General features: G+C 39.9%; 1 protein-coding gene, 1 long non-coding RNA gene and 5 other non-coding genes across 7 annotated transcripts; 5 read left to right on the top strand and 2 right to left on the bottom strand.

The window, feature by feature from the left end:
• The first annotated feature begins 481 nt into the window (after positions 1-481).
• LOC134320957 (U5 spliceosomal RNA) lies at positions 482-597 on the top strand. The gene has a single exon (XR_010013765.1). It is a non-coding gene; the product is annotated as a U5 spliceosomal RNA (small nuclear RNA).
• A 10287-nt stretch (positions 598-10884) lies between these two features.
• On the bottom strand, positions 10885-13109 carry LOC134320000 (uncharacterized). The gene is made up of 3 exons (XR_010013596.1): positions 13002-13109; positions 11192-11292; positions 10885-11078 (listed from the first exon to the last, which is right to left on the bottom strand). It is a non-coding gene; the product is annotated as an uncharacterized LOC134320000 (long non-coding RNA).
• An 836-nt stretch (positions 13110-13945) lies between these two features.
• trnad-guc (transfer RNA aspartic acid (anticodon GUC)) lies at positions 13946-14017 on the top strand. The gene has a single exon. It is a non-coding gene; the product is annotated as a tRNA-Asp (tRNA).
• Positions 14018-14944: 927 nt separating this feature from the next.
• Positions 14945-15060, top strand: LOC134320947 (U5 spliceosomal RNA). Its single transcript, XR_010013756.1, has one exon. It is a non-coding gene; the product is annotated as a U5 spliceosomal RNA (small nuclear RNA).
• Positions 15061-15447: 387 nt separating this feature from the next.
• trnad-guc (transfer RNA aspartic acid (anticodon GUC)) lies at positions 15448-15519 on the top strand. Its single transcript has one exon. It is a non-coding gene; the product is annotated as a tRNA-Asp (tRNA).
• A 1699-nt stretch (positions 15520-17218) lies between these two features.
• mmachc (metabolism of cobalamin associated C) lies at positions 17219-20862 on the bottom strand. Its single transcript, XM_063002129.1, has 4 exons — positions 20773-20862; positions 20245-20442; positions 19661-19813; positions 17219-17939 (listed from the first exon to the last, which is right to left on the bottom strand). Exons 1-4 carry the CDS (start codon positions 20860-20862, stop codon positions 17622-17624), a joined length of 759 nt encoding a protein of 252 aa, XP_062858199.1. The 3' UTR covers positions 17219-17621.
• A 3546-nt stretch (positions 20863-24408) lies between these two features.
• LOC134320951 (U5 spliceosomal RNA) lies at positions 24409-24524 on the top strand. The gene has a single exon (XR_010013760.1). It is a non-coding gene; the product is annotated as a U5 spliceosomal RNA (small nuclear RNA).
• Positions 24525-25265: the final 741 nt, after the last annotated feature.

The following is a 25265-nucleotide window of genomic DNA, read 5'->3' as shown; positions in this document are numbered from 1 at the left end:
CTGTGTTTGGGTGGATCAGTTCGTGTCCATCAGGGCTGTTCTGTGTTTGGGTGGATGAGTCCGTGTCCATCGGGGCTGTTCTGTGTTTGTTTGGATCAGTCCGTGTCCATCGGGGCTGTTCTGTGTTTGGGTGGATCAGTCCGCGTACATCAGGGCTGTTCTGTGTTTGTTTGGATCAGTATATTGGATCAATATATTCGCTTGACCTGTAAAATGCTGCCCCCTGGCTTCCACTAGCGTTGTATGGGAATTATTATGCACTGTTCCCATAATGCATTGTGCGCATAAAACGAGGAAAAAAAACCTCGCACTATTTAAATCTTTGTTGTTTCTAGAGGAAAATGCAATACGTATAATGTCTAAATTTGACCAGCTGTACTGTGTTGTTGTTTAAAAAGTACATTTTATTGGTGGTCAGCTTACCGTTATGTAGAAACTCATTGTCTGTGGTGTGGTAGGGATCTCGACGGCCGCTTAGTAGACACTCTTGTTGCTCTTCATCTCGTTTAAATCTTTCGCCTTTTACTAAAGATTTCCGTGGGGAGGAACATTATGAGTATTAATTAATTTTTTGATGCCCTGCTTCACTGTGGGGCTTCCTATATTGTTCAAAAATAGATCTTAACGTTTGAAATATGTTGTTTGTTATTTTGGCCCAAACAGCTTAATTACCAAGGAAAGAATTAGTAAGGAAAAATAGAACAAAAACACATTAGCTCTGTGTGGGTCCATCAGGGCTGTTCTGTGTTTGGGTGGATCAGTCGGTCCATCAGGGCTGTTCTGTGTTTGTTTAGATCAGTCCGTGTCCATCAGGGCTGTTCTGTGTTTGTTTAGATCAGTCCGTGTCCATCAGGGCTGTTCTGTGTTTGGGTGGATCAGTCCATGTCCGTTGGGGCTGTTCTGTGTTTGGGTGGATCAGTCCATGTCCGTTGGGGCTGTTCTGTGTTTGGTGGATCAATCCGTGTCCATCGGGGCTGTTCTGTGTTTGTTTGGATCAGTCCGTGTCCATCGGGGCTGTTCTGTGTTTGGGTGGATCAGTTCGTGTCCATCAGGGCTGTTCTGTGTTTGGGTGGATCAGTCCGTGTCCATCAGGGCTGTTCTGTGTTTGGGTGGATGAGTCCGTGTACATCGGGGCTGTTCTGTGTTTGTTTGGATCAGTCCGTGTCCATCGGGGCTGTTCTGTGTTTGGGTGGATCAGTCCATGTCCATCGGGGCTGTTCTGTGTTTGTTTGGATCAGTCCGTGTCCATCAGGGCTGTTCTGTGTTTGTTTAGATCAGTCCGTGTGCATCAGAGCTGTTCTTTGTTTGGGTGTATCAATCCGTGTCCATCAGGGCTGTTCTGTGTTTGGGTGGATCAGTCCATGTCCGTTGGGGCTGTTCTGTGTTTGGGTGGATCAGTCCATGTCCATCAGGGCTGTTCTGTGTTTGGGTGGATGAGTCCGTGTCCATCGGGGCTGTTCTGTGTTTGTTTGGATCAGTCCGTGTCCATCAAGGCTGTTCTGTGTTTGGGTGGATCAGTCCGTGTCCATCAGGGCTGTTCTGTGTTTGTTTAGATCAGTCCTTGTCCATCGGGGGTGTTCTGTGTTTGGGTGGATTAGTCCGTGCCCATCAGGGCTGTTCTGTGTTTGGGTGGATGAGTCCGTGTCCATCGGGGCTGTTCTGTGTTTGTTTGGATCAGTCCGTGTCCATCGGGGCTGTTCTGTGTTTGGGTGGATCAGTCCGTGTCCATCGGGGCTGTTCTGTGTTTGTTTGGATCAGTCCGTGTCCATCGGGGCTGTTCTGTGTTTGTTTGGATCAGTCCGTGTCCATCAGACATAAAAATAGAACAAAAACACATTAGCTCTGTGTGGGTCCATTAGGGCTGTTCTGTGTTTGGGTCAGTCCGTGTCCATCGGGGCTGTTCTGTGTTTGGATGGATTAGTCCGTGTCCATCAGGGCTGTTCTGTGTTTGTTTGGATCAGTCTGTGTCCATCAGGGCTGTTCTGTGTTTGTTTGGATCAGTCTGTGTCCATCAGGGCTGTTCTGTGTTTGTTTAGATCAGTCCGTGTGCATCAGAGCTGTTCTTTGTTTGGGTGTATCAATCCGTGTCCATCAGGGCTGTTCTGTGTTTGGGTGGATGAGTCCGTGTCCATCGGGGCTGTTCTGTGTTTGTTTGGATCAGTCCGTGTCCATCAAGGCTGTTCTGTGTTTGCTTGGATCAGTCCGTTTCCATCAGGGCTGTTCTGTGTTTGTTTGGATCAGTCCGTGTCCATCGGGGCTGTTCTGTGATTGGGTGGATCAGTCCGAGTCCATTGGGGCTGTTCTGTGTTTGGGTGGATCAGTCCGTGTCTATCGGGGCTGTTCTGTGTTTGGTTGGATCAGTCGATCCATCAGGGCTGTTCTGTGTTTGTTTAGATCAGTCCGTGTCCATCAGGGCTGTTCTGTGTTTGTTTGGATCAGTCTGTGTCCATCAGGGCTGTTCTGTGTTTGTTTGGATCAGTCTGTGTCCATCAGGGCTGTTCTGTGTTTGTTTAGATCAGTCCGTGTGCATCAGAGCTGTTCTTTGTTTGGGTGTATCAATCCGTGTCCATCAGGGCTGTTCTGTGTTTGGGTGGATGAGTCCGTGTCCATCGGGGCTGTTCTGTGTTTGTTTGGATCAGTCTGTGTCCATCAAGGCTGTTCTGTGTTTGGGTGGATCAGTTCGCGTACATCAGGGCTGTTCTGTGTTTGTTTGGATCAGTCCGTGTCCATCGGGGCTGTTCTGTGTTTGTTTGGATCAGTCCGTGTCCATCAGACACATAAAAATAGAACAAAAACACATTAGCTCTGTGTGGGTCCATTAGGGCTGTTCTGTGTTTGGGTGGATCAGTCCGTGTCCATCGGGGCTGTTCTGTGTTTGGATGGATCAGTCCGTGTCCATCGGGGCTGTTCTGTGTTTGTTTAGATCAGTCCGTGTCCATCAGAGCTGTTCTGTGTTTGTTTGGATCAGTCCGTGTCCATCAGAGCTGTTCTGTGTTTGGGTGGATCAGTCTGTGTCCATCAGGGCTGTTCTGTGTTTGTTTGAATCAGTTCGTGTCCATCAGAGCTGTTCTGTGTTTGGTTGGATCAGTCCGTTTCCATCAGGGCTGTTCTGTGTTTGGGTGGATCAGTCTGTGTCCATCGGGGCTGTTCTGTGTTTGGGTGGATCAGTCCGAGTCCATTAGGGCTGTTCTGTGTTTGGGTGGATCAGTCCGTGTCTATCGGGGCTGTTCTGTGTTTGGTTGGATCAGTCTGTGTCCATCAGGGCTGTTCTGTGTTTGTTTGGATCAGTCTGTGTCCATCAGGGCTGTTCTGTGTTTGTTTAGATCAGTCCGTGTGCATCAGAGCTGTTCTGTGTTTGGGTGGATCAATCCCTGTCCATCGGGGCTGTTCTGTGTTTGTTTAGATCAGTCCGTGTCCATCTGGGCTGTTCTGTGTTTGGTTGGATCAGTCCGTGTCCGTCGGGGCTGTTCTGTGTTTGGGTGGATGAGTCCGTGTCCATCGGGTCTGTTCTGTGTTTGTTTGGATCAGTCCGTGTCCATCGGGGCTGTTCTGTGTTTGGGTGGATCAGTCAGTGTCCATCGGGGCTGTTCTGTGTTTGGGTGGATCAGTCCGTTTCCATTGGGGCTGTTCTGTGTTTGGGTGGATCAGTCCGTGTCTATCGGGGCTGTTCTGTGTTTGGTTGGATCAGTCGGTCCATTTGGGCTGTTCTGTGTTAGTTTAGATCAGTCCGTGTCCATCGGGGCTGTTCTGTGTTTGTTTGGATCAGTCCGTGTCCATCGGGGCTGTTCTGTGTTTGTTTGGATCAGTCCGTGTCCATCTGGGCTGTTCTGTGTTTGTTTGGATCAGTCCGTGTCCATCGGGGCTGTTCTGTGTTTGGGTGGATCAGTCTGTGTCCATCGGGGCTGTTCTGTGTTTGTTTGGATCAGTCCATGTCCATCAGGGCTGTTCTGTGTTTGGGTGGATGAGTCCGTGTCCATCGGGGCTGTTCTGTGTTTGTTTGGATCAGTCCGTGTCCATCAGGGCTGTTCTGTGTTTGGGTGGATCAGTCCGTTTCCATCGGGGCTGTTCTGTGTTTGTTTGGATCAGTTCGTCTCCATCGGGGCTGTTCAGTGTTTGGGTGGATCAGTCCGTGTCCATCAGTGTTTGGGTGGATTAGTCCGTGTCTATCAGGGCTGTTCTGTGTTTGGATTCATCAGTCCGTGTCCATCAGGGCTGTTCTGTGTTTGGGTGGATCAGTCCATGTCCATCAGGGCTGTTCTGTGTTTGTTTGGATCAGTCCGTGTCCATCAGGACTGTTCTGTGTTTGGGTGGATCAGTCCGTGTCCATCAGGGCTGTTTTGTGTTTGTTTAGATCAGTCCGTGTCCATCAGAGCTGTTCTGTGTTTGAGTGGATCAGTCCGTGTCCATCAGGGCTGTTCTCTGTTTGGGTGGATCAGTCCGTGTCCATCGGGGCTGTTCTGTGTTTGGGTGGATCAGTCCGTGTCTCTCCAACCGTTGCAGTCAGATACGTACTGAGCTGCTACAGTGCTGCTCTCCTTCTCCTCTCCCAGCATGATGATCAGTTTTTGGCTGTTGGTGAAGGGAGCAGAATTTAGGGGTGACGTTTCTGAAATTTTTTGTATTACACCTCCCGTATGTGAGTGTATTTTGGACACTCAGTAAAGAAGTGCAGCTCAGTCTCTGTGGTGTTGGTGTTGCACTGTGTACACACTCTTTGTTCTGTGGGGAGCCAGGAGTTCTTGTAGCGTCTGGTCTCGATGGCCAGCTTGTGAGCACAGAGTCTGTACTTAGTCAGTGTGGTTCTGTGTTTGATGTCAGTCACTGTACTCATTTAGGGCCGAATAACACCGCATTTACTCTGTGTTTGGATTCTCCAATAACTAAAGTACTTTTCTTTTGAAGAGCTTTTTTAATTTTGTTGATGTTGATTGATTTAAGGGAAGGCTGGTCCTAAGGTGCATTGACTGTGTGTGTTTGTGTAGTGTCTGTGTGTGTTTGTGTAGTGTCTGTGTTTGTTTGTTTGTGTAGTGTCTGTGTGTGTTCGTGTAGTGTCTGTTTGTTTGTGTAGTGTGTTTGTGTAGGGTCTGTGTGTGTTCGTGTAGTGTCTGTTTGTGTAGTGTGTTTGTGTAGTGTGTTTGTGTAGTGTCTGTGTGTGTTTGTGTAGTGTCTCTTTGTTTGTGTAGTGTATGTTTGTGTAGTGTCTGTGTGTGATTGTGTAGTGTCTGTTTGTGTAGTGTCTGTGTGTGTTTGTGTAGAGTCTGTTTGTTAAGTCGGGTGGTCCTGAACAATTAATGAAAGGGGTAAAGTGTTACAGGTAGCATTGATTCCCTGTTAAATGTATGTTAAGAAGCGCTTATTATAAAGATGCACTTTGTTGGTTTTTTGTATTGTATATTCTCCTCTAGTACAGATGAATATAACAAATGATCAGTAATGTTTGTATAAAAATCTTAGCCTTAATTTAATAAAGTACATTGAAAAATATGTGGTTAACAAGAACGTGGCCTTTAGAAGACCGAAATTGTTTAGAGAAAATGTTTTAAATGTCACATTTCAGTGACATCTGGTGGCAAATTGCGCTCAATACACCTGTGTATATATTTTATGTCATGTAATGTTTTTGTAAAGCACTTTGTGATTCTTATCTGTGAAAAGTGCTATATAAATAAATTTTACTTACTTACTTACTGTTTGTTAATGCTTCAAAACATTCTTACATCAGACACTCAGTAAGATTGTCGAATTTTTGTAAAACCAATTATGGGTGTTAACGTTTAAACAACTTTGAAACTCCTTGTTCCCAGCTAACAATTTTTGGTTCCCAGAACGTTCCGGGAACGTTAGTTTTTGGTTCCCAGAACGTTCTGGGAACAGATCATTTTGGTTGCCCTTTGGTTCCCCAGGAAAGTTTTCTTTACGGAAATAGAACGTTCCCGTTTGGTTGTGCATTATAGTTGTGGGAACGTTCCCCTAACGTTCCCGTAACCTTAAAATTATTGAAACCTTAAGGGAACCTTGTACTAACCTTTAAATTATTGAAAACTTTAGACAACCTTGCAATAACACTCCGGTAACACCGGCAGCCCGTGTCGGCTCTGACTCTTTTTAAATGACTGCCCAGAATCGGGCCAAATACACTGGCCCAAATCCGGGTGCCAGATCTCCGCTGACTCTCCCATAACTGGGCCGGAATTGCCCCCAAAACACTACGATACTATTTATTTACCGTTTTCTTCTCCTTTCACATCCTCATAGATAAAATAGTAGATTTATGCTACAGATTAACTACAGATTGTGCAGTAGAAAGTATTTTATTAAGATAATTGCAGCAAGTAGTATAATAATAATAATCAGAATATTATAAATAAGACCAATTACAAAAGTGAACCAAAATGACAGCTATATGAATACTATATATAGAAAATAACATATAATTGCATATAAGAATAATAATTATAAAAGTAAACTATATATACAGTGTATCACAAAAGTGAGTACACCCCTCACATTTCTGCAAATATTTTATTATATCTTTTCATGGGACAACACTATAGAAATGAAACTTGGATATAACTTAGAGTAGTCAGTGTACAGCTTGTATAGCAGTGTAGATTTACTGTCTTCTGAAAATAACTCAACACACAGCCATTAATGTCTAAATGGCTGGCAACATAAGTGAGTACACCCCACAGTGAACATGTCCAAATTGTGCCCAAAGTGTCAATATTTTGTGTGACCACCATTATTATCCAGCACTGCCTTAACCCTCCTGGGCATGGAATTCACCAGAGCTGCACAGGTTGCTACTGGAATCCTCTTCCACTCAAGACCATGATGCTACCACCACCATGCTTGACTGTAGGCAAGATACAGTTGTCTTGGTACTTCTCACCAGGGCGCCGCCACACATGCTGGACACCATCTGAGCCAAACAAGTTTATCTTGGTCTTGTCAGACCACAGGGCATTCCAGTAATCCATGTTCTTGGACTGCTTGTCTTCAGCAAACTGTTTGCGGGCTTTCTTGTGCGTCAGCTTCCTTCTGGGATGACGACCATGCAGACCGAGTTGATGCAGTGTGCGGCGTATGGTCTGAGCACTGACAGGCTGACCTCCCACGTCTTCAACCTCTGCAGCAATGCTGGCAGCACTCATGTGTCTATTTTTTAAAGCCAACCTCTGGATATGACGCCGAACACGTGGACTCAACTTCTTTGGTCGACCCTGGCGAAGCCTGTTCCGAGTGGAACCTGTCCTGGATAACCGCTGTATGACCTTGGCCACCATGCTGTAGCTCAGTTTCAGGGTGTTAGCAATCTTCTTATAGCCCAGGCCATCTTTGTGGAGAGCAACAATTCTATTTCTTACATCCTCAGAGAGTTCTTTGCCATGAGGTGCCATGTTGAATATCCAGTGGCCAGTATGAGAGAATTGTACCCAAAACACCAAATTTAACAGCCCTGCTCCCCATTTACACCTGGGACCTTGACACATGACACCAGGGAGGGACAACGGCACATTTGGGCACAATTTGGACATGTTCACTGTGGGGTGTACTCACTTATGTTGCCAGCTATTTAGACATTAATGGCTGTGTGTTGAGTTATTTTCAGAAGACAGTAAATCTACACTGCTATACAAGCTGTACACTGACTACTCTAAGTTATATCCAAGTTTCATGTCTATAGTGTTGTCCCATGAAAAGATATAATGAAATATTTGCAGAAATGTGAGGGGTGTACTCACTTTTGTGATACACTGTATATATATACATTATAAAGAAGTACTGTTTGTTTGTTTATTAGGATTTTAACGTCATGTTTTACACTTTGGTTACATTCATGACAGGAACGGTAGTTACTCATAACACAAGATTCATCAGTTCTCAAGGTTATATCAAACACAGTCATGAACAATTTAGTGTCTCCAATTCACCTCACTTGCATGTCTTTGGACTGTGGGAGGGAGCCGGAGCACCCGGATGAAACCTACGCGGACATGGGGAGAACATGCAAACAACACAGAAATAACCCAGACCGCCCCACCTGGGGATCGAACCCAGAACCTTCTTGCTGGATCTTGTGACCTTGGCTGATGATCTACACCGGCTGTTAGATGCTGCAGAGTAGTGTTCATAGTTTTTACTCATGTATGAGAGGTGAATAAGCAAATGTGGCTCTTGAAAAGTGGACACTTGAATATCTACAAAAAATACAAGGGACAATCTTTGGGTTATAAAATTATATACGATCAGCCATAACATTAAAACCACCTCTTTGTATGTATACTCTTTTTCTATCAGCTCCACTAACCATATAGTTTACTAACCATTTACTGATTTTCCCTTTGGGATTAATAAAGTTATCTATCTATAGGTGCACTTTGTAGCTCTACAGTTCCACTGTCGTCCATCAGTTACTCAGCATACTTTGTTAGCCCCCTTTTACCCTGTTCTTCAATAGTCAGGACCACCTCAGAGCAGGTATTATTTAGGTGGTGGATCATTCTCAGCACTGCAGTGACACTGACGTGGTTGGTGGTGTGTTACTGTGTGTTGTGCTGGTATGAGTGGATCAGACACAGCATCGCTGCTGGAGTTTTCAAATACCGTGTCCACTCACTGTCCACTCTTAAATTATACACACCTGCTTTGTTGGTCCACCTTGTGGATGTAGTCAGAGATGGTAGGTCGTCTGTTGCTTATTATTGTATTACTATTATTATTGTTGTTGTTCTTGTTGCTTATTGTAGCTTTTAAGTTTACGTTATCCACAGTATTCAATGAACTTTAATTATTTAGCAGCTGTTGTCTAATGCTAGAAACTGTTAGCCTTTTAGCTAACGTTACCTGAAGTGTTTCAGTTCAGACTACCAGTTAACCTGAAACTCACTAGATAACATTACCATAAACAGTTTCCATTTCCAAATTGTTCTCTATCTTAATCCAAAACTCATTAATATACTTTCTGCTTACATTTTACTAAGTAAAAAGTTGTTAAGATTAAATGTTTATTTACCTCACACGAACGAACGATTCCTCTTCTTCAACGGCTCGCGTTGCACTGTTGCTATGGTGACGCTCGTTCTGCCGCCGCTGAATCAGAGACTGGACGCTGGGCCACAGCCGGACAACCAGCGTCGGCGCGCACGCGTTTCTACGAGCACCAGCCAAACCCAGCTGTGGTAACAATTGGGCCGGATCTGGCTACATTGATTCTGGCCGATTCTGACACTCGGCCGACTGTGCCGATAGAAAAGTGGGAACTGGGCCAGATGATTGTGCTAGCTGGGTTAACTTAGAAACCTTCCGGGAACGTTACTGGAACGATACTTTATACACATAAGAAATAAAACCTTATACAAGCTTTACCTAACGTTCTCTGTTAGTTCTCATAAAACCATGAGAGAACGTTAGGTTTCATAGTTTTATAGTTGGTACTTGTAAGTAAAGGTTGATCTACATGGACCGTCCCAAGCAAAAGGCTGTTTTTTTGGTAAGTTCCTACCAAAAAACTTTAAAGATCATAAGAAAACCTTCCGGGAACGTTACTGGAACGTTACTTTAAACACATAAGAAAGAAAATCTTAAGGCAACTTTTAGATAACGTTCTCTGTTAGTTTTCATAAAACCATGAGAGAACGTTAGGTTTCATAGTTCCCGGAACGTTCAGGTGTTACGGAGAATTCAGTTCCCCCTGTTTCCCCTTTAACGCGCATGTGCAAAAATCATGACGTTTTTTTCAGTCGCTTCGTTGAGCGTCGGTTTATTTGGAATATGTATTTATAGCGGTATGTTCTTTTCACATTTCATGTTGTATGTTAGGTAGTTTGTGATTAAATACATACTTTACAGTATTGAATGAACTACTGTCAGAGGTTGTATTGCTCCACCGCAAGTCAGAGGTTTTCACACTGCTGTCTTCAGCCTTGCTGTCAATCAACTAGAATTAACGTGTCAGATTTTTTTGTAAATAAATCCTAATACAGGACATGCTCTTATTCACACACTAGTTTAAGGTTATTCATCTCAGCTGCACTACCATTTACTTTCAAGAATAGTTTCATTCATGGTGATCTCTCGTTCATTTAAACTTCACAAACTGCATCCATGTGATTTAAAATTAACAAACAGTATGTAGAACAAGTTTAACCTATAGACCAGTCCATTACACTAACAACACAGGGGGGAACACATTTACCTGGAGACCTGGAAAAAATGGTTCCCCACATGTATATCACTGTGTGTGTAATTATAAAACACTACAGTGATGCTGGTGATGTATTTACCTGTTGTTATTATGTAGAACAAGTTTAATCTATAAATCAGTCCATTATACTAAAAACACAGGGGGGGGAACACATTTACCTGGAGACCTGGGGAATATGTTTCCCCACATGTATATTACCGTGTGTGTAATTATAAAACTCTACAGTGATGCTGGTGATGTATTTACCTGTTGTTATTATGTAGAACAAGTTTAACCTATAGATCAGTCCATTATACTAACAACACAGGGGGGAACACATTTACCTGGAGACCTGGGGAATATGGTTCCCCACATGTTTATTACTGTGTGTGTAATTATAAAACACTACAGTGATGCTGGTGATGTATTTACCTGTTGTTATTATGTAGAACAAGTTTAATCTATAAATCAGTCCATTATACTAAAAACACAGGGGGGGGAACACATTTACCTGGAGACCTGGGGAATATGTTTCCCCACATGTATATTACCGTGTGATTATTCTTTTTTTTTTTTTTTAATGCAAACTACAGGCACACACACATTTTAAGAACAAAATATCTGTATTAGAAATGAGTGTTAAACTAAATTATGCATATATTACAATTATGCAAATATATAATAAAGAAATCCACCTCAATGCAAATTAAAACTTAAATACATATTTATAGCTTAATAGAAATATATATATTTTTAAACGAAATAAAATAAAATCTGGGATGGTGCCCTGGGATTGACTAGCATCACATCCATGGTGCACTCCTGCCATACGTCCAGTTTCCCCAGGAACAGTTCTGGATCCTCCACGGCCATGACCAGGATAAAGCAGTTACTAAACAGAAATGAATGATTAATTTACTATCTACTTTTTAAATAAACTAAAAGAGCAACATAAAATAAAATACAGCAACAAGCAAACTTTTTAGAAATAACGTCCCAGTTAACCTTGGTCTAATCTTCAGTACATGCCGGACAATGAAGGTCTTCCTCTACTGGTGGGTTGCCAACACATGACTGGTGGTACCATCTGTCACATCCATCACAGGCTATAATAGATAGATCACTTTATTAATCCCAGAGGGAAAGTCAAGGACATATATAATAGCATGGTGCAATGAAAAAGCCAATAAAATTAAGGCATTATTACTATTTCTTTGGTACCACCAGTCATGTGTTGGCAACCCACCAGTAGAGGAAGACCTTCATTGTCCGATATGTACTGAAGATTAGACCAAGGTTAACTGGGACGTTATTTCTAAAAAGTTTGCTTGTTGCTGTATTTTATTTTATGTTGCTCTTTTAGTTTATTTAAAAAGTAGATAGTAAATTAATCATTCATTTCTGTTTAGTAACTGCTTTATCCTGGTCATGGCCGTGGAGGATCCAGAACTGTTCCTGGGGAAACTGGACGTATGGCAGGAGTGCACTATGGATGTGATGCTAGTCAATCTCAGGGCACCATCCCCAAACAAATTTGCACGTCAGATTTTATTTTATTTAGTTTAAAAAAAAAATCTTTTTATTAAGCTATAAATATGTTAGTTTTTCAAGTATTTAAGTTTTAATTTGCATTGAGGTGGATTTCTTTATTGTATATTTGCATAATTGTAATATATGCATAATTTAGTTTAACACTAATTTCTAATACAGATATTTTGTTCTTAAAATGTGTGTGTGCCTGTAGTTTGCATTAAAAAAAAAGAATCATCACACAGTGATATACATGTGGGGAACCATATTCCCCAGGTCTCCAGGTAAATGTGTTCCCCCCCCTGTGTTTTTAGTATAATGGACTGGTCTATAGGTTAAACTTGTTCTACATAATAACAACAGGTAAATGCATCACCAGCATCACTGTAGTGTTTTATAATTACACACACAGTGATATATATGTGGGGAACCATATTCCCCAGGCCTCCAGGTAAATGTGTTCCCCCCTGTGTTGTGAGTGTAATGGACTGGTCTATAGGTTAAACTTGTTCTACATAATAACAACAGGTAAATACATCACCAGCATCACTGTAGTGTTTTATAATTACACACACAGTGATATACATGTGGGGAACCATATTCCCCAGGCCTCCAGGTAAATGTGTTCCCCCCTGTGTTGTGAGTGTAATGGACTGGTCTATAGGTTAAACTTGTTCTACATAATAACAACAGGTAAATACATCACCAGCATCACTGTAGTGTTTTATAATTACACACACAGTGATATACATGTGGGGAACCATATTCCCCAGGCCTCCAGGTAAATGTGTTCCCCCCTGTGTTGTTAGTGTAATGGACTGGTCTATAGGTTAAACTTGTTCTACATACTGGTTGTTAATTTTAAAATCACATGGATGCAGTTTGTGAAGTTTAAATGAACGAGAGATCACCATGAATGAAACTATTTTTGAAAGTAAATGGTAGTGCAGCTGAGATGAGTAACCTTAAATAATAACACAGACTGCTTATTGTCCTGTACGATATAGTTTATTTGTATCTGCACCAAAACTTTATCTTGTGCCACAAAACGAGAAGAAACAAACTAGTGTGTGAATAAGAGCATGTCCTGTATTAGGATTTATTTACAAATAAATCTGACACGTTAATTCTAGTTGATTGACAGCAAGGCTGAAGACAGCAGTGTGAAAACCTCTGACTTGCGGTGGAGCAATACAACCTCTGACAGTAGTTCATTCAATACTTTAAAGTATGTATTTAATCACAAACTACCTAACATACAACATGAAATGTGAAAAGAACATACCGCTATAAACACATATTCCAAATAAACCGACGCTCAACGAAGCGACTGAAAAAAACGTCATGATTTTTGCACATGCGCGTTAAAGGGGAAACAGGGGGAACTGAATTCTCCGTAACCGGTGTTAGCGCTAATTTTTTTAACGAAAATAGAACGTTCCCATAAAGTTATGGGATGGTTCCCTAAAAATAACCATAGGGGAACCAAAATCTAACGTTACGGGAACGTTCTGTGTTAGCTGGGTTGTTTAGAGGCAATTTTCTATATGACTAAATAAGGTAGGTAGGTAGGTAGATGATTCTTTATTGATCCCAAAGAAAATTTAAGTCCCAGTAGCATTATACATCAATGAAGGTACACACTATAAAAATTCAACAATATAAATTCGGAAAAACAGCAAAAACATAACAACATATAAAATTGTAAGGTATATTTTTGCGGATTTTGTGCAGTTTTGCCATTCGATTAATTTAAAATCGTTTTGAATTAGTTGCAGTATTTTAATTCTAAAAACAAGTCACTGTTTATTAAAGGGTGATGAATCATAACCTCACAGTCTCCACATTTTAATAAGATCCTTTAACCTAAACATTGAAGCAACCATGAATTTTGATTTTATACATCTCCCAGCCATGTACTTTAACATTATGTTTTAATGCTTTTTTGCATATATGGGTAATTTTAAATATTTTTTATTCATAAATTACGGGATTTTTCATTACTGGTTTAATTTCAGATTAAGAGTGATTAGCTGTATTTTCTTTCATTTGTCGAATATCAGATAACATGGATGGATGGATGGATGAGTATTGTGTTAATATGTTGTATTACATTTATAATACAGAAGATTTATCTGTATTTATCTGTAATTTTTTAGGTGGATTTCAATAATGTAATAAATGACTTGGTGTATCTTGAGGGTGTATGTACGGCTAGTGTTCATTGTCTCCTCGTTAGTATAGTGGACAGTATCTCCGCCTGTCACGCGGAAGACCGGGGTTCGATTCCCCGACGGGGAGTGAAACATTTTTTTTGTTTTGTAGCATGTTAACTTCACATTATTTATAGATGTCGATCTCTACTAGTAGGTGAAATGTAATCATTGGACTGAGCTTTACAAGAGTTACTTCTCACTAGAAGGAATTTCTGTCTTTTTGACCTGAACTGCATTTTTAAAGTGTAAATAAATGGAACTTCAGTTGTTGCTCATATTAATTCAGTGGTTAATGACAAAGTGGTTAGTCGTTTTTCTTTTAATAAAACTTGCAAAGTGGTCATTATTGTTTATTACAATTTTAACATTATACACTTTAGTTTCATTTCATGACAGGATCAGTAGTTACAGGTTACATGTAATTCACCTTCACGGTCAATGCTGTATCTCCAATTCTTCTAACTTACATGTCTTGGATTGTAGAAAGAAACTGGAGCTCCCAAAGGGAACCCACACAGACACTGCAAGAACATAGAACCTTCACACTGTAAGGACCTAGACCGCTCCATCTGGGAAACAAACCCAGGGCCTAATTGCAATCTGTAGTTAAGCAGATCTGCATCTGTTTATTTGGAGTAACCAAATGCTTTGTTTTTATATTTGTATTATTATTATTTCCTTTATTTTTGCATATTTCCCACACCAATATTGTCAGTCAGGTATACCTAACTATTCGACTGCGAAATGCTGCCCCCTGGCTTCCACCAGCGTTGTATGGGAACCATTTTGCATTGTTCCCATAATGCATTTCGCGCATAAAACGCAAAAAATTGCACTATTTAACTCTTTGTTGTTTTTAGAATCATTGCAAAAAACAATTGCGTATGATATCCTAATTGTTACCAGCTATACAGTATTGTTGTTTAGCGAGGACATATTTTGGTGGTCAGCTTACCGTTTTGTAGGAACTTATTGTCTCGGATCTGGACGGATCTGGACAGGAACTCAGTATACACTCTTGTTTCTCTTCATCTCGTTTAAATCTTTCGCCTTTTACTAAAGATTTCCGTGGGGAGGAACATTATGAGTATTAACTAATTTTTTGATGCCCTGCTTTACTGCGGGGCTTCAATTAATGTATAAAAACAAAGTTTTAAGAAGTGAAAGTATTATGCTGATCCTCATAGTTTATGTTTAGATCTGATCCTTATAGTTTAATATCTGATCTCAATATGGGGTTAAATCAAGTTGTAGTTAGTCAGTACACTCTGTAACTTAAATAAATACTTATAAACCAGCTAGTGTTAGTATTTCTCAATATGCAGTATACCACCTTATTCAGATAAGAAACAATAATAATAGATAGAAACAAGGTAGACAGCTATCAACTAATGTTGCTAGGCTGTTAATGTATTTCCAAAATGTAGAGATCAATTTAATTACAGCTTTTTTATTAGCGTCTAATATATGAGCTGGTATATCTTTAGGGTTTATATCAAGTGTTCACTCGTCATCTCCTCGTTAGTATAGTGGACAGTATCTCCGCCTGTCACGCGGAAGACCGGGGTTCGATTCCCCGACGGGGAGGAAAAATGTTTTTTTTTTTTCATGACCGATCTGTAGTAGTAAGGTTTTTTTTTTTGTGAGAGCGCCTTACTGCGATTAAAAAACTGTTTTTCTTGTCTATAATGGTAACATATCTACATCTTTAGCCTAATCTATTTATAAGCATTTGCAAATCCTACCAAGTTTAAACACACCGTGACATTTCATTTATTTAATTAGTAAAAAATATTTATCTACAGATTTGGAAAACAAACATTTAATGCACAATTACTTTAAAATGTTTGTCAATGACTGAGCAAACCACTTTTGGTACCAAATTTCTGGTATAAGAAAGTAATTTAACCACATAGCACCTTAATCTGTATATTATGTCTATAGCACTCCTATCTGATAATCATGTTTATAGTACATTCAATAATATATTCACCCATATATCTTGTCCATACCACTGCCCGTATCATGTAAATAATGTATACCATTGATACTGTACATCTTGCACTTGCTGCTTATTGCACTTCTGGTTAGATGCTAAACTGCAATTCGTTGCCTTGTACTCGTACATGTGTAATGATAATAAAGTCGAATCTAATCTACTGCCCCTGAAGAGAACACTGAGTGTTATGTTACCTATACCACAGCCAATTTTACACAGAACAGATTTTTTTAAATGTTTTAGTTCTTTATATATAAATGGTATTATAGCACTTAAATCATACATATTGCATCAGTAACTTTCTAGTCCTAGTCTTCTAGTAGTACTCTAGACCTACTCTTTAATTAACTATTTTCAAACAACGTAGCGTAAATACTTACAATACTCCACTGCCTGGCCAAAAAAAAGGTCACACACACTAATATTTGGTTGGACCGCCTTTAGCTTTGATTACGGCACGCATTCGCTGTGGCATCGTTTCCACAAGCTTCTGCAATGTCACAACATAAATTTCCCCCCCAACTTGTATTGATGATGGGAGATGGGGACCACTGCGCAAAGTCTTCTCCAGCACATCCCAAAGATGTGATCTCAATGGGGTTCAGGTCTGGACTCTGTGGTGGCCAATCCATGTGTGAAAATGATGTCTCATGCTCCCTAAAACAATCTTTCACAATTTGAGCCTGATGAATCCTGGCATTGTCATCTTGGAATATGCCCGTGAATCCATTGATGGAATAACCTGGTCGTTCAGTATATTCAGGTGGTCAGCTGACCTCATTCTTTGGGCACATAACATTGCTGAACCTAGACCTGACCAACTGCAGCAACCCCAGATCATAGCACTGACCCCACAGGCTTGTACAGTAGGCACTAGGCCTCTCTTCTTACCCTGATGCACCCATTACTCTAGAACAGGGTAAATCTGGACTCATCAGACCACATGTCCTTCTTCCATTGCTCCAGAGTCCAATCTTTATGCTCCCTAGCAAATTGAAGCCGTTTTCGCCGGTTAGCCTCACTGACAAGTGGTTTTCTTAAGGCTACACAGCTGTGAAGCTACTCACTGCATCAGTTAGGGTTAAATAACTTGTTGCCAGCTGAAACATAATCACCCATGCAATAATTATCCAATGGGAGGCTCTTACCTATTTGCTTAGTTAAATCCAGGTGGTGACCTTTTTTTTGGCCAGGCAGTGTATATTACTATACTATTATATACTTAAAATAAAGTACAAAAATGTTACACTATTAAAATTACATGAATACCAAATGTGCAGACAAAAATGTGATAAAGATAAATTTTATTACAGAACAATATTTATATACATTAATAAAACCTTAATGATGCTGTTCTGTTGATTTTCCAGTGTACCCCTCTTCCAAGTAGATGTTAAAAAACATGTAATTTATTTTAGTATAAATCATTATTCAAACATATTGTGCCAGCCCATCAGAAATAATGACTTTTTTACTAGTACTGGTTGTGGGGGGGGAAATTAGCTCTTATTATCTGAATTAGTTGGGGAAATTAACCGTAGTATTTGGTAATCATAGCGAATTTAATAAGTGAACCACAATTTAGAGCTTCTTCTGCCATAAAACTGCCAGTTCCAGTGTGGCCATGACCACATTTTACAGCAGCTTTTAATAATAATCATAACTTCATTGATGACATTGGTGGGTCAAGTCATGTTGTGGTCGGTGTCTCAGGAAGAAAGCCCCACCGCCTGAGCAGCGCCCCTCGCTCGGCTGGAGGTGTATTAAAGTACTCTTTCTGCTGAGCTGAGTATTGCTCCTCAGTATGGATTATGTCCCTGAAGGTCCAGTCTTGCCAGCGCAGGTTAAACTCTTCCAGCAGCTCAATCCTAGCCTCTTGTGAGCTAACACAGTCTGGTGGATCTGTCTGCTGTAGAGCCTCTCCCACCTCTACACCCTTTAGTACCAATAGAGCCCGAATAGCAAACCAGCCACCCAGCCGAGGATGAATACACACGCCAAACATTTTCTGTAGTGGAAAGGACAAGAGGTCTTTAGGAATCAGGATTTAAGGGAGTTTAAACAAATACAAAAGTGAAATTAGTCTATAACATATGTTTTGTTTCAGAAATCAACCATTAATTTTCTAACACCAGTTACTAATTACTTACAAATGTCTATTGTTTGTTTGTTTGGATTTTAACATCATGTTTTACACTTTGGTTACATTCATCACAGACACACGGTAGTTACTCGTTACACAAGATTCATCACTTCTCAAGGTTATATCGGACACAGTCATGGACAATTTTGTATCTCCAATTCACCTCACTTGCATGTCTTTGGACTGTGGGAGGAAACCGGAGCACCCGGGGGAAACTCACGCAGACACGGGGAGAACATGCAAACTCCACACAGAAAGGACCGGGACCGCCCCACCTTGGGATCGAACCCAGGGCCTTTTTGCTGTAAGGCGACAGTGTTACCCACTTAGCCACCGTGCCACCCTACAAATGTCTAAAAGGCATTATTTAAAATTTACCCAGTGTTTTTAATACAGAGCGTCAACTCTTATGAACCATGAAAAATGCCTTAACATAAATATACTATAGCTCGTCATCATAAAAGTGAGACCGGTTGTACAGTAGTAAAGTTAGTAGTACCTATGCATGGAAAGAGTAGTTGCTCTATGTAAACGTCATATGCAGTACCATCGACTAGCCAGTGTGTGGTGCTATTGTCTTATTTATTAGAATTTTAACGTCAATGTTTTTACACACTTTGGTCACATTCATGACAGAATAGGTAGTTACTCGTTACACAAGATTCATCAGTTCAAGTTTTAATGTCAAACACAGTCATGAACAATTTTGTATCTCCAATTTCCCTCACTTGCATGTCTTTGGACTGTGGGAGGACACCCACGCAGACATGGAGAGAACATGCAAACTCCACACACTCATCAGCCGGGGAATCGAACCCAGGACCTTTTTGCTGTAAGGTGAAAGTGCTAACCACCGTGCCAGCCCTACTGTCTTATGTAAATTGGTTATTAATGCACTTGTGATTCTCTTCAAAGCGTCTTGTTTCCATTAAGACATTACAATTATTCAAGAGGTGAACATCACAAGAGGTATAAAGGAACAAGTTTATACCTCTAAATCAGTGAGATTAACAAGGCTAGAAGTGAGATTAAATCAGAGGCAAACTAAAGTGAGGAGGACTGGCCTATTTATTATGTTAAGGTGTTTCAGCTACAGTTATATAACGTATATGCTTCTAACTTTATAACAACAGTTTGGGGAAGGTCCTTTTTGTTTAAGCATGACGTGGTTCGATTAGTTTGGTATGGTGAAATCCCAGCAGCCTTCAAAGAGCCCCAACCTCACTGAAACCATTAAGATTGATTGAAACATTGATGTAGATGTTAAAGAAACATACACTACAACTTTGTCTACAGTAGAACAGCATCATTAGTACTGAGAGCTTGGACCTTTTGTTGCAGTGAGGTTTACTATACTTAGTAACCAAGTAATAAAGCACACTAAAAGCAGGCCTCATAAAGGGGCTCCTAAAAATGATAGTGAGCTGTTACATTTGTAAATTGTTACATGTTTATACAAAACCTAACTCAGAGCTTTGAACGTATGTGGGTAAACTCAGAATAACTGTAGTTAAAAAGGTCAAGTCAACACATCCTTTACCAGCAAGTACACAGCTGCAAAGTGTTAATGGATTCCATTTCTTTACCTTGTTTCCCCATGGTGGATCCTGAATGTCTGACGACTGGTAGTAGCGTGCAGCTCCTGCTACGTGGGCGGCAGTTTGAGCCAAAAACTTGGGCTTTCTGCTGGGTAGCATCTCATAGTCAAAACTGATGTTTACACAGTATCCAGGAAGACACTAAGACCACACAAGAGTATACATGTAAAAAATACATGTAATTACTGTCTCAAAAATACATGTCATTTATGCAAAACATTTATGGCAGTTAACTTATAACATCAGACTGACATACACAGAGCCCTGATCTCAACGCCATCAAACTATTTCAGAAATAATAACACAGACTGTGAACATGGCTTATTGACAAACACAAATACTAGCAGTGAATAACTGCAAAATGCTGAAAAATCAAGAGGGGGGCTGTCACACTACCAAAACCAACTCCATATTAAATCCCTGGTTTTGAAGTTAGCTGATATTTTCAGCAAGTTAGTGTGACTGAATAAAGGCTTTTTACATAGAAGACATTGACTTAGATTAGCTTTTTTTCTAGTTTTTCTTGACATTAATCACTTTTAAAAATAAAGAAGACCTCATATTGAATATACCTTAGATACACAGGAGTTAATGGCATCAGATACACATTGATCTATAGGATCTCTGATGCCCTCACAGCTGCAGCTCTGGAGGAAGGGCAGAAACACCTTCTCAAACATGGAAGGGGTGCTTAGGACCACCAGTGCCAGTGTATCTGGAGAATATTGGAGCTGGTGGGCCTGGGAAACAACTGCATTGTACCATCCAATCTGTACAGAAAGACATCAAGACAATTAAGATGCATGCTACATAAGCATGAGTGTCATAGACTTCTTAAGAATTATGCTTGTATCAATATGCATGTTAGTAGAATATCTAAAGTCACTTAAAGTACATAATATAAACATGCAGATTGTATGCAACGTGTTTACAGCCACGTTTTGTTAAATTATTTACGTTTTAAAACACGGCAGGACTTAATACACGGATATTAAATGAGTAGCAGGTCAACCTATCTAACACTTTGTCATTTATCAGCCTATAGAAAAAACATTATCTGTTTTAGATCAACATCAAACCAGTAAATAGCATGACCATACCTTAAAAGGATAAACTTCAAACCCTAAAGAGACTAAAGACTCTTGCAGAGGCTGAATAATATCTTCCACATTGGTACAGAGCGTCGCCATATTGAATCCACAACGGCTGGTGAGTCGATACCAAAAAGAGTCGATTCCAGGCATGTGGAATCAAATGCAGAGTCGGTGACGCAGTATTTTATCTGTACTATTTTATCTTGGACCTGGAGTTGGCATTGTACATACAGAGGTGTTCAGGTTTCTAACCATGCAAATTCTTGTGCACCTTTTATTTGTACATACCAACCTGAAATGTGTCAAAGACTTATGTGCTTAAACAATCAGACTAGTGAAACTACTGAATGGGCTGTGTACCACTTACTATGAACAGTAAAATGTTAATCTTTGGACTTTTTATTACTTATAGCTAAACTTTGTTGTAGCCACTGATGCATCATGATTGTTGTTACATTTATCATATTTTAAGCAGGCAGTTAGCCTTATCAGCTTGTCAAAGTTAACAAGTAATGTATTTAAACCTGTGAATACATTGTGAACAAAATTTCCAAATGTGTCTTTGTTTTTTGCATGATTTTGGATTTGATTGGAAGCTGTGCAACAAATGGCCTGTCTAAATCTGGTTTAGATCTGATCTGTATCTTAACTGGATGTATAAAGTATATGATTAAATCTGGGCCTGAACTGGGTCGCTATATATCAGTTTGGTATGTACTAAAAATGTGAATGTACTACATTTGTTACTTCATCCTTACTGTCACTCCCGCTGGTTCTTGACTGCTGGTTGTCCCACATATCAGACTTGTGTCAGCAGGTGGCAGGTCCCTCAGTTCTATTGCTCCCAAATTCTGAAACTCTCTCCTACAACCTCTCTATGATGGCACTTCTATCTTTGACTTCAAAGCTCAACTAAAGACTCTTTACTGCTCACTATTTTTCTTTTTTCAGGTCTTAGTTTTTTCCCTTCCATGTTGCTGTTTTGCCTTTATTGTCCTTCGGTATGTGATAGGTGCTACATTTATACTTTATTTTATACTGTTACTATTTTAGACCTACATACCTATAGATTTATTTACACATTTTACAACGTTCAAGTGAAAAGGACAAATAAATCCATGTAATAAGTAAATGAATAAAATCTAGAATAACAATGTTTAAAAAGTAATAAACGTACACTTAGGACTTTAAATGGTTAGGGAGTTATAAAGGTCACTCCTGAATTAACTGTAGCCTCAGACAGCTATGCACTTTCAACATTGTAGTAATACTTAAATACGTGTCCTAGAATATACACTATATTGCCAAAAGTATTCGCTCATCTGCCTTCAACGCATAAAAACTTGAGTGACATCCCATTCCTAATCCATAGAGTTTAATATAATGTCGGTCCCCTCTTTGCAGCTATAACAGCTTCAACTCTTCTGGGAAGGCTTTCCACAAGGTTTAGAAGTGTGGTTATAGGACATTTTGACCATTCTTCCAGAAGCGCATTTGTGAGTTCAGACACTGATGTTGGATGACAAGGCCTGGCTCACAGTCTCCGCTCTAATTCATCCCAACAGTGTTCTATCAGGTTGAGTTCAGGACTCTGTGCAGGCCAGTCAAGTTCTTCCACACCAAACTCGCTCATCCATGTCTTTATGGACCTTGCTTTGTGCACTGTTGCGCAGTCATGTTAGAACAGGAAGGGGCCATCCCCAAACTGTTCCCACAAAGTTGGGAGCATGAAATTGTATAAAATGTCTTGGTATGCTGAATCATTAAGAGTTTCTTTCACTGGAACTAAGGGGCCCGAGCCAATGCCTGAAAAACAACCCCACACCATAATCCCCCCTCCACCAAACTTTACACTTGGCACAATGCAGCCAGACAGGTACCGTTCTCCTGGCAACCGCCAAACTCAGACTCGTCCATTGGATTGCCAGAAGGAGAAGCGTGATTCGTCACTCCAGAGAACATGTCTTCACTGCTCTAGAGTCCAGTGGCGACGTGTTTTACACCACCGCATCCGATGCTTTGCATTGCGCTTGGTGATGTAAGGCTTGGATGCAGCTGCTCGGCTGGAAACCCATTCCATGAAGCTCTCTACGCACTGTTCTTGAGCTAATCTGAAGGCCACATGAAGTTCGGAGGTCTGTATCGATTTACTCTGCAGAAAGTCTGTGACCTCTGCACACTATGCGCCTCAGCATCCGCTGACCCCGCTCTGTCATTTTACGTGGCTACCACTTTGTGGCTGAGTTGCTGTCATTCCCAATCGCTTCCACTTTGTTATAATACCACTGACGGTTGACTGGAATATTTAAGAGTGAGGAAATTTCACGACTGGACTTGTTGCCCAGGTGGCATCCTATCACGGTACCACACTGGAATTCACTGAGCTCCTGAGAGTGACCCATTTTTTCACAAATGTTTGTAGAAGCAGTCTGCATGCCTAGGTGCTTGGTTTTATACACCTGTGGCCATGGAAGTGATTGGAACACCTGAATTCAATGATTTGGATGGGTGAGTGAATACTTTTGGCAATCTAGTGTATGTCATAGTATGATGTGCATGTAGAGAAGGTTGAGTTAGTTTGGAGGGATGCTAAATACCAAATAAACTATAATCTTTTTTCCTAGTACTATAAGTAGCCTAGAAAATGCAATAAAACAGCATAAAAAATACAGTGTTAAAAACAAATCAAAATTATTGTAAACATTATAATGAACCGCGGTTTTGCTTCTCCTGCCACGTGATATCATGTAGCGGTGACGGTTGACGCTTAGTTCAAATTGATTTTAAGAGATGACGATATAGTATGATTTTACAACCATATATTGATACTAAGATTATTAGCAAATAATTTGTTTGTAGAAGGGATTTTAATATGAAGTTATTCATTTTTTAAATATTTTTAAATAAATTAGTAATATTCATAATTACTCACAACTCATAACATTTTGAATTAACATTCTTTAACCACTATATGTTTTCTGTAGATTTTAATGTTCCTTTCTTAGAAAAGACAGTTATTTTATACGGCAATTATTTTTAGACCACACTACCTATGAAAATCATTATGGCCCTTTTAAAGGTTTACTTGTTTGCCTTCCAAAATAAAATCATTATGTACATGTTCATATAAAGAGGAAAAATGTTCATTAGAAAGGTGTGCAATATGTAGTAAAATCCATCTGTTTATATGCAATAGCCTAATCAATGTACGGTGCAGAGAAAAACCATTTGTCTGTCATTATTAGTATTATTATTATATCTTCTATTTTAGCATATTATTTAATTGTCTCATTTTTTTAAAATCCTTTTTAATAGGCTGCTTAAACTTTCTTGCATTTTCGACTGCGAGGGCTTGACCTGTAAAATGCTGCCCCCTGGCTTCCACCAGCCTTGTATGAGAATTATTATCTATTTTCCCATAATGCATTGTGCGCATAAAACGCAAAACAAACTCGCACTATTTAACTTTCTGTTGTTTTTAGAGCAATAATTCATTACGTATAATGGCCTCACTTTTACCAGCTTTACTGTATTGTTGTTTAACGAATTTTTTAATTTTATTTTTAAAATTGGTGGTCAGCTTACCGTTTTGTAGAAACTCATTGTGTGTGATCTGGACGGATCTGGACATATGCACAGTATACACTCTTGTTTCTCTTCATCTCGTTTAAATCTTTCGCCTTTTACTAAAGATTTCCGTGGGGAGGAACATTATGAGTATTAACTAATTTTTTGATGCCCTGCTTCACTGCGGGGCTTCTTAACATGTTGAATAGAAGAAAATATAAATGAATTAGAACTGTAGATGTGAGCTTTAGAAAATGTTGTAGTGATGGGACTTATGGATCTTCTAGAAGTGCGTTTTGGTTTGAATTTCGACAATAAATAGCTCTATTGATGCGAAACGGAATGGGTGGATTACAGCCCATAAAAAACTGCTCTTAAATAAAAATATATATAATTAAAACTCGGCTCCTTTCGTATAGAATCGGATCGTTCGCGAACGACCCATTATTAGGATGTGGGGCTCTAATTAGTAGTGCGTTCTTAAGGTGATGCGCTACAGTTAACGAAGTATTGTAAATACTCACTTTGTAACGGGTGAATAAATATAGTAAATAGCCAGTAATGTTTAAAAGACAGTGCAATGTATTGAGCTTGTACTGGTTCAATAAAAAAAACTCTTTAAAAGCTTTAATTGTTGGGTTCTGATAATATTTTCTGGTGTGTCTGTTTTCAGTACAACGCTTATGTGTTACAAATAATTAATATATAATTCTGTGTATATACAGTGTATCACAAAAGTGAGTACACCCCTCACATTTCTGCAGATATTTTATTATATCTTTTCATGGGACAACAATATAGACATGAAACTTGGATATAATTTAGAGTAGTCAGTGTACAGCTTGTATAGCAGTGTAGATTTACTGTCTTCTGAAAATAACTCAACACACAGCCATTAATGTCTAAATAGCTGGCAACATAAGTGAGTACAC

This window comes from Trichomycterus rosablanca, chromosome 9, assembly GCF_030014385.1.
Source record: "Trichomycterus rosablanca isolate fTriRos1 chromosome 9, fTriRos1.hap1, whole genome shotgun sequence".
NCBI lineage: Eukaryota > Metazoa > Chordata > Actinopteri > Siluriformes > Trichomycteridae > Trichomycterus > Trichomycterus rosablanca.
The sequence above is the reverse complement of the archived record's forward strand: the minus strand, read 5'-3'. Positions and strand labels throughout refer to the sequence as shown.

Excerpts from the sequence above, each read along its gene's own strand:
- mmachc (XM_063002129.1), bottom strand. The coding sequence starts at position 20,862 with ATGGCGACGCTCTGTACCAATGTGGAAGATATTATTCAGCCTCTGCAA. Across the intron at positions 20,443-20,772 it reads TTGAAGTTTATCCTTTTAAG|ATTGGATGGTACAATGCAGT; the intron begins GTATGGTCATGC and ends CTTTCTGTACAG. Across the intron at positions 19,814-20,244 it reads TTAACTCCTGTGTATCTAAG|TGTCTTCCTGGATACTGTGT; the intron begins GTATATTCAATA and ends GTGTGGTCTTAG.